Source organism: Cryptomeria japonica, chromosome 7 (genome assembly GCF_030272615.1).
Source record: "Cryptomeria japonica chromosome 7, Sugi_1.0, whole genome shotgun sequence".
Taxonomy (NCBI): domain Eukaryota; kingdom Viridiplantae; phylum Streptophyta; class Pinopsida; order Cupressales; family Cupressaceae; genus Cryptomeria; species Cryptomeria japonica.
Window position 1 is genome coordinate 696535779 of NC_081411.1, and position 18524 is coordinate 696554302.

Here is an 18524-nt window from a genome sequence, read left to right on the forward strand (position 1 = left end):
AGGAAGTGACATTCGCTTCAAATAATGAGCAATGGAAGTCATTACAATTTAGACACTTAGCTTGATTTCCTCTATATACCCTCCATTCCATCCACTCAAATGCATTAAATTATCTTACGTGAGGCCTTAGGAGCAAATTCGCTCTCGTGAAAGAGCAAAGGAAGACGTATTTCGCTCCTAGGAGGGAGCAAAGGAAGTGTTTTTCGCTTGGAGACTCGGGCAATGGAAGTGACCTCAAATTCGCCCTCTAGCTTGGTTTCATCAATTCTCTTTTCATCAACTTAAATCTTGTAGTTTTGCTCTCCTAGTGTGTAGATGTGTCAAATTATCATTAAGGGAGGCTCTGGAAGAAAATTCGTTCTCATGAGAGAGCAAAGGAGGACGTATTCGCTCCTAGAAGGGTGCAATGGAAGACGTATTCACTCCTAGAAGGGAGCAATAGAAGTAGTCTGAAATTTGCTATCTTCTTTCCATTCCTTAGTCAAAATTATGATGCATTTGCTTCTTTCTAGGATCAAAATGATGTTGAAGGTACTTAAACTTGGTCCTCATCCTCAAATATGTTCAAGAAGTTCAAATCACTCCAAGATGAGGGCAATGGAAGAGGTTTTCGCCCCTAAGAGGGAGCAAAGGAAGACATATTCGCTCCTAGAAGGGAGCAATGGAAGACGTATTCGCTCCTAGAAAGGAGCAATGGAAGACATATTTGCTCCTAGAAGGGAGCAATGGAAGACGTATTTGCTCCTAAGAGGGAGCAAAGGAAATGTTTTCACACTTAGCTAAATTTTCATCCATTCTCTTTATTCCATCAATCTATCTCTTTAGTTTTTTAATTCTCATGTTCAAAAGTCATTAAATCACCTTCACCTAATGTCTTGAAGAAGTATTCGCTCGTGTGTTAGAATCAGGGATCACTGAGGGGGGTGGGGTGAATCAGTGATCTACCGGAATTCAAATCCACAAACTTATTTTTTATCCATCGGTTAACAATGTATAACAGAAAAGAACATAAACATGCAACAAATAATCCACAAATTCATAACAACGGAATTTTTACGTGGAAACCTGGAAAGGGAAAAACCACGGTGGGGTTGGAACCCACAATTCATATACTATGGCTAGGAGTACATAAATATTACATAGATGTGGAATGCACTTGCATTTAGGCCCACTGTCTAGAGCTCACTACTCAATTACAATTGCCTAGAAGGCTACAACCTTCAGGGAAGTCTCACTGACTTACAATTTGATTACAATGAGGAAATACAATGAAATGAACTCTCAAGTAGCATCTGACTATTCAAGAATGAGTTCCGGTTAAGCACTGAATCTCTGACTATCTTCGCTTTGCTGAATACTCTATTTCTGTCTTAGTCAGCTACCAGATTGTCTGAAAGCAAGGTGCGCACGTGAAACTACGCTCAATCGCACCAAAACGGATTACCACACCATTATTACCAAAAACAATCGCCAATTCGATCTTATATATCCGGTCTTAGCACAAAAAAAATCTCCTTCAAGTCAGCTTCAAGAAGTGTAACGTGTAGCTCCAAGTCGGCTTCAATCTCAAACAAAACATAGCACTAGACCAAAAGAGTGTATTCACACGCTTCCTAAGGATCTTCCCATTCATCAAGAACACGAAATCAACCACCAAAATTACCGCAATCATCAAAAATCATTCCGGACCAAAACATCACCGAGATACCCTGTTTTACCGGTTAACTCCAACTTCCTGTTAAGATGAATCACGATCGTAGAATTGAATCTCCAAGAAGAGTTACCATCAAAGATCACCAGACGAGTGTCAATTGCCAACACTGTGAATGAGCAAAGGAAGACGCATTTGCTCTTGTGAATGAGCAAAGGAAATCTTCCTTACCTACTATGCTCAAATTGACATCACTCGACCTCTTTCCAACCTAAGGAGGGAGAAAAATGACTCTACCATTGCCTAGCCACCTGAGAAAGTGTACTTCTTCAATGAAAGGCTAATAGCAAAAGACCTTACTACTACCAACAGCTAAGCTAAAACAACTAACCTAAAAAGTGAAAAAGTGGGGGTCCCCATTTGCAATGGGGTGATGTGTGAATACGTCACAACAGTGTGGGTATCTCAACATTCAACATAGCTTGTGGTATTCTTGGAGTAGCACATGAAGATGTTGTAGTCAGACTTCTCGTTGAAGTCCTAGTTGGAGTAGTAGCATAATGGTTCCATCATCTTGACATCAATTCTCTCACCAACTAAGAGACCATGCACATGAAATTCTCGTCATGCTTTAAACTAGCTGAGGATGTTCATGTTCTTTTTCCCTGATCCTCAATTGAAAAGAAAGAGAACAAGTCCATGAGAGACTTTTTAGCATGATTGAATCATTTCATTGCAAGACAAACTCGACTTTCAAGTCATCTCCAGAAATACTTGAGCTATTTTATAAATACACTCCTACTAGAGATTGCTTTCTTGATTAAATCTATTGAATTGATGAACTTGAAGAAGCTTAGGAACAAGTAGTCAAGATGGAAAAATTGAGAAGTGCTCAAACATGCAAATGATCTCAAGTTCTGCTGATCCTCTTCTACAAGTGGTAAATGATGTGACAATCTTGAAAAGACAATATCAACAAAATGTTCCAGCACAGAGTATCAATGGAAACTTTTAAGGGACAAAAACAATTGTTTCAAATCACATATTCCATTTAAAAAACTTGTAGTGAGGCTCCTTTTGAAGACAGATTGAACATCTTTTGTTCCTTCCATGTGAATTATGATCACGGTGTTATAAATTTGTCTAAATAGGCTTTGCATGATGCAACTCATAGCTTCATCCAACTCAAACAATCAAAGGAACCTGATGGCCACTCTATGAAGGCAATGTTTTGAAGATGGAGTTGTTCATACTAAAAAAGTGGATACTTTCAATGACTTCATGTGTCAGTGCCCTCTTAATAGCATATTATAATGATAAGGGTGCAAAGGCCTTGAGTAGACCTTTGAGGGGCCTACATAAACCCTTGATAAAGAGAAAAGTAATTCTTCTTTATGATACATTGAATACCATGACCACAACGTACTGAAATTCAGCAAAATATGACTCAACTGAAGTTTGTGATTTGATTCTAGCAACCTCTTTGAAGTACTTGAGTTTCACCCTCTCTAAAATAAATTAGTGGGGTCTGGATTTTGCACAGGAATGGCAACAAACATGTTAATCTGAAGCTATAATATTTGTGTCATTAACTGTCATTCTTTCTTGAGCCTTTTGAATCCCTATCAGGGTATTTTGAAACAGATCTGTCTTTCCCTCATCTATGGAAGTTCTTCCATTTTTCTCCTTGGTTCACATGCTAGTAGGAATTCTACTCTGATACCTGTGATGCTCTCTATCTATTTTTAAGATTTAAAATTTAGTTTTTAAAAACCAGACTGATGCTAGGAAGAAAGAACAATGCACTGCGTAAATAATTTAAATTCCAACAATAATATTGGCGCTACATTTGATTGATAAAATTTGCAGGAATATATCAGTAGAGTAATAATAACAATATTCAGCAGAGTACATCAACAGAATAATAGAAGTGTGGAATTAATTAGAAATCAATTGTTTGGAATTGATGCTACTGTATAATGCTGTTCCAGCTGCTCAACAAATCAATTTGCCAGAAAAAAAGGAATGCTTTTTAGTTCAGTTCAATCTTTGGATGAGATTGGCCACAAAAAATCATGTGTTTTGATCATTTATCACTAGATCCAAAATTTTTCATCCTGGAATTGATAGATGAGCTCTGCTTGTTGTAGCCACCCACTTAAGTCTGAAAATACGTAAATGCGCATAGCACAAATCCCTCAATATTGGTTGATCTTTATTTATTCATTGGCATGCTCCAAACCCTAGACACCAGTCTTATTGTCAAATAATAAAGAATAGCTTTATTTGATGACACTAATATTACTTAGTAATCAAGTACCCCATAACATGGTGCTAATGTAATAACATTGACTGCCCAAGTAGCCGATAAACCTTGACCTCTTATCAGTAAATCAACCATAGCTAAAATGACATAAGATAAAACATTACAAACAACTGACTCACACCTGGATCCAACAATAGGTTGCATGACTTGGTTCTGTCCTTGTAGCCCTCCAAAAGCCCCAAAGATATAGGAACAAGTGTTCCCTCAGGCATTCAACAGACATGTACACTAAATTTTCTAAATTTTTTCCAAGGCCATGTACAGTGACAACAGTAAATAAGTCCCCTTAGGCTATATCCTCCATGAAGAGACTAATGGCATAGGCCTTGCCTCTAGCCAACTTCGCAAATTTAGGAATTGCCCCTAAAATATAGGAAATTGTTCAAAACTAAAAAAATACTAGGGACAAATGAATGGAATCTATCCCGACGAGTATAAATTTATCTAGCCATCCCTATCCCATAAGCATAGAGATGGGTTTGTGGTTCTTGTTGATGTGTTTTTTACGCACATGTGAACACATAATAAAACATCCAAAAGTATCTTATCCTCTCTTGAACAAAGTTACTCAAATGCTGAAGATTAGCTTAAGGATCACTTGAGATAACTCCAAGGTTCCGGTATGTTGGGTCACGACGTGTGGATAAGCTCTGTTGGTTGATGTGATTGCTGGTATCACAAGGGGACTTACGTTGAATTGTCGAATGCTTGAATTGCTGGAACTTGATCATCTGATGTTGCAATCTTGTGATGCCTTTTGTCCTAAACTAACCTGAATTGAAAAAATGGCAAAAGATGAAGGGTTGAGAGAATCTATTCTAAGACCTAGAATGTAAGAAGATGGATGAATGATCAGATGGAATCCTACTGGGCAAGGTCTCACCAACAAACTGAACAATTTGACACAAGCTCAATGCAATCTTCTAAGGATATTTCAAAGATCTTCAAATCATTACCATCGAACATTGATCACCATTCAAGTTAATGCATAAACAATGGACGCATAACAATTTGAAGTAAAGCTCATATCATTCCAGTTGACCACGCAAGACCCACTTGCAATTAGCAAGAGGCTAGTGGTATGGACTAAACGGATTCCACACAAATACATTTAACAAATTCTTCCATCCACTTTAATCAACATGAAAGCAAATTGAGAAGTAGAACCATGAGGCTTGTTGAAATAACAAATTTCACCACAACTTCAATGAAAAGAGTGTCTCATTTACAAGTCATAACAACAATTCTTCCTTCTAATCTATTCTAACTTCTATTCTATCCTCTATTCTTCTCCTACTACTACTCGCTAACTATTCACTAACTATTAACTATCTTAGCACTATTAGCCTTTACGAATGAAGAGCTTGAACCTTTTATGATGCTCTCAATACGATTCAATGGCTCAGATCAATTCGAGATTAATGGCCAAGAGTTTACAATAAAAACCCTAATTAGTGTTTCTTTCAACAAACTCAATTTGGGCCAATGAAATAATTACAACGCTTTAACATAACCAATAGGTAATAAGGGTAGGTGCCTCGAAGTTTGTGCCATCACGGCTGAGTCAAGTACATTGCATCTGGATATGCTGATGTGGAACTTCCTTGATTGGCGAGTGGTGACTGGGATGATGACTAGGATTCCACCTTTAACTTGCACTTGTAGACTTGATAGATCATCATGAAGGAATATTTCTTGATACTCAACATTATCCAGCTTCAGCAATGATGATGATCTTCTAACTTTGATTAACTGCTTTGAAACTATCCTCTTGAGGGCTTCAATCATAGAAGTGCAAGGTATAGATCTTGGTTTTGAAGTATTGATGTTGCCTTGGAACGAATCTTTTTGATGTCACAACTGCTTCTCTGCTTTGGAATTCCTTCTCCATGACTCCTTTCATGTTGTTGGTGTTGTGAGAGTTGAGATCCCTCTTGGGCATTCTATGCTTGTAAATGAAATTTTCTTCCTTGCATGGTAATGTAGATCTTACAATCTTTCTCCTTTTGGTTTGCAATCACCATCCTCTCTCATCTGTAAAACAAAACAAACATGATATCAAATACCTAATATATAACTTTAATAGTTCTTCTAACTTGATATATCTCTTGATTTTATGTGTTTTGCAGGCGTGATAAGAGGATTTAGAGAGAATTCGCTCTTAGGAATGAGCACTTGAAGTTGTTTTTCGCTCTTAGAGAGGAGTTTTTTGAAGTTCACTCCACCCCCTGAAGTTCATGAAGTTACCCTTATTTAGCCTTTGAACTCACTTTCATTCATTTATCTTCATTCTATGAGCTCAACTTTAAAGCTTTTAATCATCAATTGATGACAACATGAAGAACTACCTTTTTAGAGAGGCCCCTATAGGAATTTCACTTTGAGAGTGGAGTGTATGAAGTTCGCTCTCCCAATTCATGAAGTTCGCCTTGACCTTGCTTCACATGAAGTGGTCTTTGAACTTTCACCTTCCATCTTCTCAACTCAAAATGACTCTTTCCAAACATCCAATCTTGATTCTTGAAGCTGATTTCAAATCAAGACTAAACTCTCCTTTGTATCTTAACAAATTCGCTCATCTACCTCCAAACATGAAGTTCGCTCATGTAGCTCCAAACATGCAGTTAGCTTCTTACTCGCCTTTCATCATCTTAAATTCAAAATTGTTCTCTTTTAGGCATGCTAAAGTATCAAATTAGCTCTAGGAAACGAGAAGTTCGCTCATCTATGCTGATCCTTGAAGTTCGCTCATCTATCTCCAAATATGAAATTCGCTCATGTACCTCAATTTTTGAAGTTCGCTCATGTACGCTAATTTGTGAAGCTTGTTCATAACATTCACTCTTAGGTGCTTGGACATTGAATTCGTTCAGCTCCCTTTAATCATGAAGTTCGCTCATAAGCATGGATTCTTGAAGTTCGCTGATGTGCATTGATTTTTGTAGTTCGCTCATGGGGCTTAATCCTTGAAGTTCATTCATATAGCTCAAAACATGAAGGTCGCTCATCCTCTTGAGAACATGAAGTTCGCTCAGGTCATTGAGTTCATGAAGTTTGTTTCAAATTGAATCTACTCAATGTAAATGCTTTCAAATCTCCTTCGCTCTTCCATCATGAATTTCGCTCATAGGTGCTTGAATATGAAATTCACTCATCTTCCTTCCTTCATGAAGTTTGCTTATCTTGTTGAGTTCATGAAGTTCAACATGAAGTTCGCTCATGTATGCCAAAACATGAAGTTCGCTCATATGTCTTGATTCCTGAAGTTCGCTCATGTAGGCCTATCCTTGAAATTTGCTCATGTGCTTGAGTTTATGAAGTTTGCTCATGTAGCTTCATTCTTGAAGTTCGCTCATGTAGGCCTATCCTTGAAATTCGCTCATGTGGTTGAGTTTATGAAGTTCGCTCATGTAGCTTCATTCTTGAAGTTCGCTCATATAGCTTCATTCTTGAAGTTCACTCATCCTCTTGAATTCATGAAGTTTACTTTTAACTGAAGATTAGATTGACTCGGGGTAAATACTCTTATATCACCTCTTGGGCAAATAGAGGACATTCACTCTCATTTAGGAATACATGAAATTCACTCATCCCCCTCCAAAGATGAAGTTCACTCATCTAGTGGAGTTTATGAAGTTTGCTTCTATTTTGTTCAAGGTAAAGTTCGCTCATCTTCTTCAAGTTGTGAAGTTCGCTCATGTGGTTGAGTTCATGAAGGTGAAGTTTGCTCCTTCTGCCTTGAAGGTTTATTGAAAACCAAAATAAACCCTTCATCACTTCAATGTCAATCCTTAGATTTCTCAAGCTTTCATTCTCAAAACATGTCAAGGCAGGGGTTCGCCGGAGGTTGGAATCATGAATAGTTCTAGTTCTCGCAGACTACCAAGGAAACAAAACCTCATCTGACGCCCCAATTATTTTAAGGCCCTCTCGGGGAACTAGAATTCCCCCCCACCATTTACTTGATGAAGGCTTACAATACAAAATTCACTCCTATCATGGAGCACATGAAGGAAACTTCGCTCTAAAGAATGGGGTGATCTCAAATCAAAACCAACTATTTTCATTCAAATGCTCTAATTCATATTCAAATAAGGCTTTTAGGGGGATTTGCTCCAAGGGTGATGGTCATGAAGTACGTTCCCGAGGGTATTCACATGAAGCGAAGGTTCTAATTCACTCATTTCACACATCACACAAGGTTATCGACTTGACTCCTGGCCTTTTGACCACCTATACCCCTCTAATGCAAAGGCTAATAGCTAAGGACTCAAACACTACCTAGAAAGAAGGAAAAAAGTGGGGGTCCTCATTTGTGATGGGGCGATGTGTGAATACCGCACAATAGTTCCCACATATTTTGACTTACCCCTGCTTTTGTGTTTGTTGAAAACTTGATGGAGCTCTCAACAAAGGCAGTGTTTTGCAAGAAACTTGAAAGTTACAAAATTAGGTCTCTTGACTCTGTGATCTACATGATATACTTTGTCTTGCTCATTAGTTTTTAACTTGACAAGAAGACTTTCAATCTACATTTGCAAGCATAAAAAATTACAAGTCCTACAACTTCCCTCCTAACAATAGGAATTTGTGTATGCACTACATCTTTTCTTTCTAGCTTCATTTCAAGTAAAGGAAAATATCCTTTAGTATCCTTTTAAATTGGAAGCACAACAGCAAGATTTCCTTTTTTATGAATGACACACAAGTTACTTTTAGGAATTTTTGAGACTCTGTTCAACTTTAATATATTTCAGTCTTCCCTGATGATTGCATGTGAACCATTTATAGTTATAGTGTTTGGCATTTTCAAGAGCATGCTTTGTACTTTATAAAGTTAGGTCATTTGATTTTAAATTGGAAGCACAACAGCAAGATTTCTTTTTCTAATGAATGACACACAAGTCACTTTTAGGAACTTTTGAGACTCTGTTCAACTTTAATATATTTCAGTCTTCTCTGATGTGTGCAAGTGAACCATTTATAGTTATAGTGTTTGGCATTTTCAAGAGCATGCTTTGTACTTTATAAAATCAGGTCATTTGATTTTGTCAATAATCTTTTTATGTGTTTGGTTTACGTTTGCAGAATGCTTCTGCAGCAAGCCTAGAACTTGAATTAGAACACTATGAGGTCCCACCTCCAGCCTCGTGTGCTAATTCAGGTACATACTATGCAGCAAATACAACTGAGACTCCAAGATCATTGCGTAATGGAGGCAATTTCTCGAGCTCTAGTAATGTGAACATCACTAAATCTTTTATGAGCAAGGCACTCAGGATGAATGTGGCAGACGATTCAATAATATCTGAAGTATGCTCCTATAATTTACACAATTGTAGTATTTTTATCTCGCAAAGTAATGCTCATGAAATTCTTTGTTTTCTAAAGCATCGATACTTATACTCAATTTTGATGTTAGACTTTATCTGCTTAATCAGGCAGGTTTCTCTTATGAAGTCCTCAAGTAATTGTCCATGAAGATGAATTAGAATTCTATTGGAATAAATTGTCTAAGTATTTTTTGCATCTGATATATAATCTTTGTACAGCAGACATGATATATAAGCTGTTCGTTAGATAGAGAAGCAAGGAGTTGAATGACATGTAGTTGAGGGGAATTCCAGATTCCATATAAATTGTGTACAAGGATAAGAGAAGAGGAACAAACTTGTACTGTCAAGGAGGGTCCTCAAATGATAATATCTACTGAAAGATATGGGGAATTCATGGCATATATCATGTGGAATTAGGAAAGCTGAAGTTCACGAGTTTTTAGACCTCTTAACAATTTATTTCCAGCAAACTTCCTGATTAGATTGATTGATGGCATGATAGCATCTATTGTTAAAGTCTTATACATGATGATCTAGCTAATTGTATATGATCCTATTGAGAAATTCCTTTCCAATTAAGATAGGGTCCCTTCTTAGAGTAAAATTTACTGAGTTTCTCAACTCTTCAATTTGATTTTAACTGTAGAGATCTCCTTCGCACTTAATATTAAACCTAGATATCAAGCTACAGATAAATTATACAATTATTAATATTGTTGTGCACAATATTCTTTTGGGGGTTTGCTCTAGTGAAATCAATGAACAAACTTCTAATGCCTCGGGCATGAGAACAGGACCGGAAACAGTTTCCTGACAAGCGAGTTCTACACTAAGAATGGAAGAAACACTGAATATCACATTACCTTATTGAATAGCAAAGTCGCATACATAAGTACAACCTACAGACAAATTATACAATTATTAACATTGTGCATAATATTCTTTTGGGGGTTTTCTGTAGTGAAATCAATGAATAAACTTCTGCTCTATCTTTATGCCTCGGGCATGAGAACAGGACCAGACGCAGTTTTCTGACAAGTGAGTTCTACACTAAGAATGCAAGCAACACTGAATATCACATTACCTTCTTATTGACTAAAAGCAGAAATCAATAAGCTCATGAAAACTAGATTTTGAAGGAATAAATGTTTAAAAAAACAACAATACATAACTCCAAGAATTGAATAGCAAAGTTACATACAAAAGTACAACCTAGATAGATAAATAATATCAATACAAAGTTTGATATCAAGTACCTACTTTCAATCCGACCAATTGAAATATTAAACAAATCATCATAAACACATAAATAGAAAAGACATTCACTTGAACAATAATTTCGGCAGTTTAAGCATAGTATTAACTATCACTAAGAAATGTTGTGTTCCAAGCACTTAGCTATAATGGTAGAAAACCCAATTTTTGGGATTTAGGATAACAATTAATTTATCCCAAAACAATTTCTTTAAAGAAAAACACTAAAAGCTGAAAAAAGGAGTTCTAAAGCAACAAAACTTTTATAAACAAAGTTGAAATGAACGTTAACTAAAGCAATTTAAAAATAGTCTGTCAACATCTTGTCCAAAATGGGACTTGCTAAAGATAAACTTAGCTAAAAATAGCTAATTGGAAAATTATTTTGAGTTTGAAGAATCTGGAGAAGTTGGAGTGGGTGTTCTATCTTTCTTCTAAGCAAGCTGAAGCTTTTCTATGAAACACTTGTCATTTCTAGGCCTAGAAATAATCCTCTCTTTGGCAAGTTGATTGTGTACAAAACTTCTGCTCTCTTCCATCAAAACTTGGATGAGTGATAGTTCTTTTTCTTGCTTTGACAACCTCAGAACAAGGTTCATCAAGTCCTCCATACTATTTGGACCAAAGAAATAGCCTCCAAGTTTCAGTCAAATTAGTTGATCAAATTTAGCTCTTGCATCCTCCAAATAATTCTCTATGTGGGTCATAATAGTGTACACATGCTAACATTTGTTCTTGGCACTGGATATAAATGGGAAAAGGGGCTGTTTGTTCTGCCCCTTAACTTCTTTGCAAATTTACTATGTTCTTTGAATTTGAGGATGTTCATATGCCCTAGTGAGGTGTCTTGCACAAGAGGATAGTCATTTATCAGTATGTGCTCTTGAAATTCGCACCTCTGAAAGAAACCCTTCACTGCCCCATATGCTGTTCTAGGTTTTGAAAAGGCTTAAAAATCACTGTGCAGGTGCTTAGATGGATGTATGTGCAAAACCCTTGCTTTGAAATTCAAAAATCTACAATGAGTACACAAAAATTATCACAAAAATGTGTGATAAATAGGCTGCAACATATTGCTTTTTCTTGGAATGGTTGAACTGTCCTGAAATCCTAGAGTCATAGTCACACATTAGTAGCTTAGCGAAACCCTAGTTCCAAAACGCTTTGCAAAACCCTTACAAAAGTCTAAAAATAAACTTGTGAAACCTTAGGTGTCTGCACACAATGATCGGAAAATGACAGAAAGCTTCCTAAACCCTGATGTTGCCTAGAAAAAGTTGCAAATTTGATGAAAACCTGTTGAAAACTGATGGCAACTGATTGGAAGAGATCAAAACAACTATGGTGCTCCTTGATATGAGAGCCCTGCATTATTCAACAAACCTTAGCTTTAAGATGCCATTGAATGCCTCTCCTTGTTTGCTTTGATTGCCTCAATCCTAGAATGAAAATACCCTTGTTGGAGTATATATAGAAGGACACACTTGTTATTTATTTTGTTTTATGTTTTAATGATCAATCAGGTTTGTGCTTTGCACTTGTTTGGAGTGGAACAACCCATGGAAAATCACTCTTTAAGATACTTAAGTTGGCTGAGAGAGACATTGTACACTCTTGGAAGATCTAAACCACAAGATTTGGCCTATATCTGCTAGATGCGCTCTAGGGATGTGTTGATGTGTTTTCATGCACATGCGAACACAGAATAAAATACCAAGATATCTTATCCTCTCTTGAACAAAGTTTCCTCGAATGCTGAAGATTTCACCTAAGGATCAATCGAGGCAACTCCAAGGTTCTTGTATGTAGGGTCTCTACGTGTGGATAAGTGTGGTGTGATGTGATTTTGCTGGAATCACAAGGGGACTTACATTCGACTACCTGGGCGTTTAATGTGCTGGAACTTGAATCCTATCTCTGGCTGGAAGATAAAGAAATATCAAAAGATACAGGGTTTGGAGAATCTAATCTAAGACCTAGAATGTAAGAAGATGGATGAACAACTAGGTGGAGTCCTACTGGGCTGGGTCTCACCATCATGTTGAACAATCCGACACCAACTCAGTGCGATCTTCTAAGGGATGCTACAAATATATTCAAATCGTACGCCATCAGACACTGATCACCATTCAAGTTAATGCGTGAACAATAAACGCGTAATGACTTGATATTAAGCTCATTCTATGCCAGTTGACCATGTAGGGCACACTTACAATCAAAAAGAGGCTAGTGGTTTGGACTAGGCGGATTCCACGCATTCAATAACTTCCTTCATTCAATCTAATTAATTACCATCTAAAACGAAGATTCAACAAGAAACCATGCATATTGCAAAGAAACAACACACTTCACCTTTACTTCAATGAAAATGGAGTTCATTTACAATTTAGGCAACAATTTCTTGCCTTTTCCTCCTACTCTATTCTAATTGCTATCTATTCACTATTCCAGCTACTAACTCTTGACTAACTATTAACCTCCACAAATGAAGAGCCAGAGCTTTATATAGAGAGCTCTTTATAATTCAATGGCTCTGATTGATTTACAATCAATGGCTTGGATTACAAGATGGAAACCTTAATTAGGGTTTGTTACAACAAACTCCTTGTGTCATCACTGATGAGTCAGGTACATTGAATTTGGACATGTTGAGGTGGAGCTATTTGACTGGAGGAATAGTGACTGGGATGCCACCTTGTCTTGCGTTTGTGCTTGGTCAAGGAACTTTGTATCTCTTGATATTCAATGTGATGATGATGAGAAGCTAACTTTGATTAACTCTTCTAAAACTAACTGCTTCGTCAACGTACTAGATGAAAGATGTACCTCCTTGACTCTCATGTGCTTGATGAAGCCTCCTTGATTTTGCATTATGGTAATAGGAAGTCATGGTCAAGTCACCTTCTCTAGTAGCTCACTTCGCCTTGAAGTGTTTGTAAGATCTTCCTTTTGACATCCTGTGATTTCTCCATGTGGTAGAATGAGGTCTTTGAGGATGGTCAACTCCATTGCTTGCAACTCCTTAAACACTTGAAGTCCTCCAACTTTGAAGCACCCTGAGTCCTCCTCCATGCATTTGAAGTGCTCTTGATAATGATGAAACTGGAAGAGGTCACCCTTGTCCTGGCCTGATCTTCCTCGAACTTGATTTTATTGATCTGCAAAACAAACAAAAGATGATTAAGAATACATGATATATTCATTCTAACATAGCATTTCTTACCTTAAATCATCAACAAGAAGGAATTAAGATCAATTTCACTTTAGACCCTCTGGAAGGACATGCCCTATAATGAAATTCGCTCTGGACCCTCTGGAAGGACAGGCCCTATCTTGAGATTTTCGCTCAGGACCCTTTGGAAGGGCCAGGAGCGAATTTCCGTCTTTAGGTTGAATTCTTCCTTCCTTTCACTTCAATTTGCATTGATTTTTACCTTTCGATCCCTCTCTCATGAAGACATCACTAATTTGACCCTCAAAATGGCCTAAAAGAAGGACTTCACTTTGGACCTTGGGCAAGGTATAGGCCTCAAGAAAAATTTGCTCTAGACCCTTTGGAAGGGTCAGGAGCAAAATTTGCATTTTAGCTCAAATTTCATCATCTCTTTGCCTCAAATCTCTTCTCAAGGCAAGAATACATCAATCTTCCCTCAACTACGCCATAGGAACAAAGATCTTGGTTTCAAACATGGAGCAAAATAGAGGTTTTAGGAATTTCGCTTTGGACCCTTTGGAAGGGTCAGGAGCGAAATTTGTATTTGCACTCAACCTTTCATCATTTCCTTGAACTTTGCTCCTAGGCTAGGCCTTTGGGTCCTCCCCCCATACTATCAAGCCCATCTACCCTCAAAGTGATGTCCATTTCAACGTTTTTGGCAAGAAATTAGGCTATCCTAAGGATTTCGCTCTGGACCCTTTAGAAGGGTTAGGAGCGAAATTTGCATTTTAGGCCCAAATCGTCCACCTTTTCACCCCTCAATTGCTTCCAAGGCATGATGACATCCTGGCTAAGGCTCCAAGGCACAAAATTAGTTCAAGTTTGAAGCAAAGGGAAGATTCTATGAAAATTCGCTCTAGACCTTTTGGAAGGGTCAGGAGTGAATTTTGTCTTTTAACCTCAAATTCATCATTGCCTTCACTTCCATTCAGTTCTTAAGGCAAGTATATATCCATCCTCCCTCAACCATGTCCTAGGAACAAAGATCTTGGTTTGAACAAGGAGGAAAATAGTGTTTTTAGGAGAATTCGGTCTAGACCCTTTGGAAGGGTCAGGAGCGAAATTCTTCCTAGGCCCAATTTCTTCATCCATTCGTCCTTTCTTTGCCTTGAATTTAACCTACCACACCTCCTCCCATCACCATCAAGTCAATTTGCTACCAAAACAAGGTTCATTTAGTACATTAGGCAAAATAGAGAGTCTCTCTAGGAATTTCGCTCTAGACCCTTTGGAAGGGTCAGGAGCGAAATTGACATTTTGCTTGATTTTCCTTCACAAAACTCCATTTCTCATCCTTTAATCATCAAAAACAAGTCTTTTGCCTTCAAAAAATGCTTGGGAATGGATTAGTTCATAGGCTGGAGCTGGGTATAATGCTTCATGGAGAAATTCGCTCTGGACCCTTTGGAAGGGTCAAGAGCGAATTTTCTCTTTTTGGCTCAATTCTCATCCTTTTTCACTTAGCTTTGCTTTAGACTTGATCTTTGATCCTTTTCTTTGCCATGCATGTCCACCATTTGATGTCCCTAGTGAAGAAATAAGCCATTTGGAGGATTTCGCTCTGAACCCTTTGTAAGGGTCAGGAGCTTAAAAAAATTTCGCTTTGGACCCTCTGGAAGGGTCAGGAGTGAAAAATTGCTTTTTTGCATAAATTCCTCACTTTTCCTCATTTCACTTGGTTGCAACTCATTGCGAAAAGCATAGATAGATCATTTTTCATTCAATCAAGGCGTGGAGTCAAGGGTTTGAACCTATGCTAGAAGCAGGAGAGGTTTTTAGAGAAATTTGCTCTGGACCCTTGGAAGAATCAGGAGCGAAATTCATGTTTTAGGTTCAATCTCCTCATCCCATTTCATTCCAACTTGTTCACAAGGCAAAAATAGGTCATTCCTCACTCAGTCAAGATGTAGGAGTAAGCTTTGAGGTCTAGACTGGGAGCAAAAGAGGTTTCTAAGGAAATTCACTCCTATCCTTTTAGAAGGGTCAGGAGCGAATTTGGCAATTGTGCTCAAATTCTTCATCACTTCCTTGACTAAATGCCCTAGGTCTTAAAGGCAAGGCCACCCTAGCAGGATATAAGGACTTCCTCAAACTCAATCAAGACCTAACCTAGAAACAAGAGCAAGGCCTGGCCTAGAGAAGGCTTTCAAAGAGACCCTGACCTGGACCACCTATTGACCCACCTCAACTCAAGCAGAGCCTGCTATCCTAATGATCTCTCTGGCAACTCTCCAATGCAAAGGCTAATAGCCAAGAACCTAAAAGACTAAACCAGGAAGACTAACCCTAAAAAGCAAAAAGTAGGGGTCCCCATTTGCAATGGGGTGATGTGTGAATACGTCACAACAGGATGCAAGCGCCTCTTAAACTCTTGGTCAACACAAGAAAAGAGCACTCCACCTTTCCCTTAGCAACTTGAAATTTGGTAATGATATGACAGCCCTGCATTATTCAAGAAACCCTAGCTTTAAGATGCCATTGAATGCCTCTCCTTGTTTGCTTTGAGTGCCCCAATCCTAGAATGAAAATACCCTTGTTGGAGTATATATAGAAGGACACACTTGTTATTTATTTTGTTTTATGTTTTAATGATCAATCAGGTTTGCGCTTTGCACTTGTTTGGAGTGGAACAACCCATGGAATATCACTCTTAAGATACTTAAGCTGGCTGAGAGAGACATTGTACTCTCCTGGAAGATCTAAACCACAAGATTTGGCCTATATCTGCTAGATGCGCTCTAGGGATGCCACTGCCTCTTAAACTCTTGGTCAACACTAGCAAAGAGCACTCCATCTTTCCCTTGGCAAGTTGAAATTTGGTAATGATTTGTTGAGCATGTGCTTCACATGACCTTGTCACTTGAAAGTTGGCTCAAATACTGGGTGCGCTCTTTGATCCTTTTTGTCGCTTAAATCTGCATTGCTTTATCCAAGTTCTCTCCTTCTGGGACTTGGCCACATGAACCTACCTTCAAATTTTCACTTCCACTCCTCAATCCCCTTAGGCATACTTTGGACTGATTTTTGCCACCTAGGAGTGCTGTACGCTCTCCTCTGCCATGGCAGACTGCCTTGAAGTGTGCTCTTCAAGGTTAGGCAAAACACTGTGCCTTGGATCATTATCCTTAGCCAACTTTTGTACACGATAAACTGACAATACAACTCATAGAATTAGCAAACCTCGTTAATTGACAATGACATTAAGGGTACAATCATGATAGTGAGCTTTTATATGAAACACACTGATAGATGGATTTGACAAAACCCACAAACACAACTTCAACCTGACAAGTTTGTAGGGGTGTGCAGCCACTGCATAAATTTCCATCCAAGAGCATTAAAAAATAATGTAGGATGGTAAGAAATGGGTTTCCTTAAAGAGGGCTAGATCATATTAGGAACAGTTATAAAAACTTATGATATAGTTAAATACATAATTTGATGTTGATAAATTTTACCGATTAATGAATAAGTCAAGCTTGATAATAACATAAACACTAGGTTTATGTATTGCTGAATAGGACCTATTAAATTTCTTTATTTGCAAGAAAGTTATCCTAGATTAAATAAATGTTTACCTTCTTATGAAAACTTTGTTAAATGTTGTCATTTATTTTGCTTGAAAAGAAAAGAAAATGTTACAGTAATAATCTTTAATATATCTAAATGTGTCGACTATGTTTCGAAGTGTGAGTTTTTTGGGGAAACATTATTTTACCATATTTTGCCTTCTCCGTGCAAGTTTTGTTTCATTGAAAACAATAAATCTATGAAAGGAATATTCAGTGCATATATATGTATAGCTTTTTAAATTCTATGTTGGAATTTTAGGTTGAGAGTAAAATTACCTGTGCCTGTATTAAATGGTTTCACTTGTTACAGGGATCAGAGGCTCTACCACCAGATTTGGAAGAGATGCAGGCAGCTTCAGGGGTAGAGTCCAAATCTGTTGGTACACATTTAAGCCTACATAAACAGGACAGTCCTCGAGGATTTTATGTGGACAGGGGGGTGAGCAGCTCCCCAAGGCTTAACCGTTCTGGAAGTAGTCTTAAGGTTGGTTCCTGAACATTGTATTGAAAAATTGCCTACGTAATATCCAAATTCTAAAAGTATTATTTTTTGCAGATTTTTTTATGTAGCTTCTATAAATTTCATGTTTTCAAGTCTATAGACAGAGATTTCCCCACTTTATGCTCATTGAAGATTTAATTGCATAAATTATGTTCCCTTTTAACCATATTAAGTTATTAACCTAAAGTTTTCTTTGTCTTTAATATTTAGAAAGCTTTTCCAGCAGCATCTGGAGCTGTTGCAGCAGCCGCAGTTGCAGATCACATGCATGGACCAAAGGAGGATGGCCAGTTGGCTATTGTGTTGGTATTTTTATATTCTCCTTAAACTGCATACAATTTTTTACTGGAATAAGAAAATGTTGTTTTCTCTTTGTTAATTGAGAAACCTTTGTAACATATATGATTGCATGAAATATGAATATAATTCTTCCATTTCTTAATGTAAGATATAGGCATATGCTACAAAATGGGATCTCTGAAATCAGGTCAGAGTAGTAGGCACAATTATTTGATTCAGTGGAAAATTCTTAGCAGAATGGTGTGATCTGAGGTTCAAAGAATCAGGCTTCTTTATTAGCTGCAAAAGTAAATATGTTTGAAAGAAAATTGTGAGATCTTGATCAGATAATTTAAGAGTGGAAACAATTATCACAAAAGCTCGCAC

General features: G+C 37.6%; 1 protein-coding gene across 7 annotated transcripts in view; it reads left to right on the forward strand.

Moving 5' to 3' along the window:
* LOC131033051 (6-phosphofructo-2-kinase/fructose-2,6-bisphosphatase) overlaps positions 1–18524 on the forward strand; it is a 211362-nt gene that overhangs the window by 17874 nt on the left and 174964 nt on the right. For all 7 annotated transcript variants that reach the window (XR_009103553.2, XM_057964168.2, XM_057964170.2 and 4 more), the window contains exons 4-6: positions 9066–9290; positions 17667–17840; positions 18069–18164. Coding sequence is in view for 6 of the 7 variants with exons in the window: in XM_057964168.2 (XP_057820151.2) it covers positions 9066–9290; positions 17667–17840; positions 18069–18164 (495 nt within the window). In the remaining variant the exon portion in view is untranslated. The remainder of the gene's footprint in view (positions 1–9065; positions 9291–17666; positions 17841–18068; positions 18165–18524) is intronic.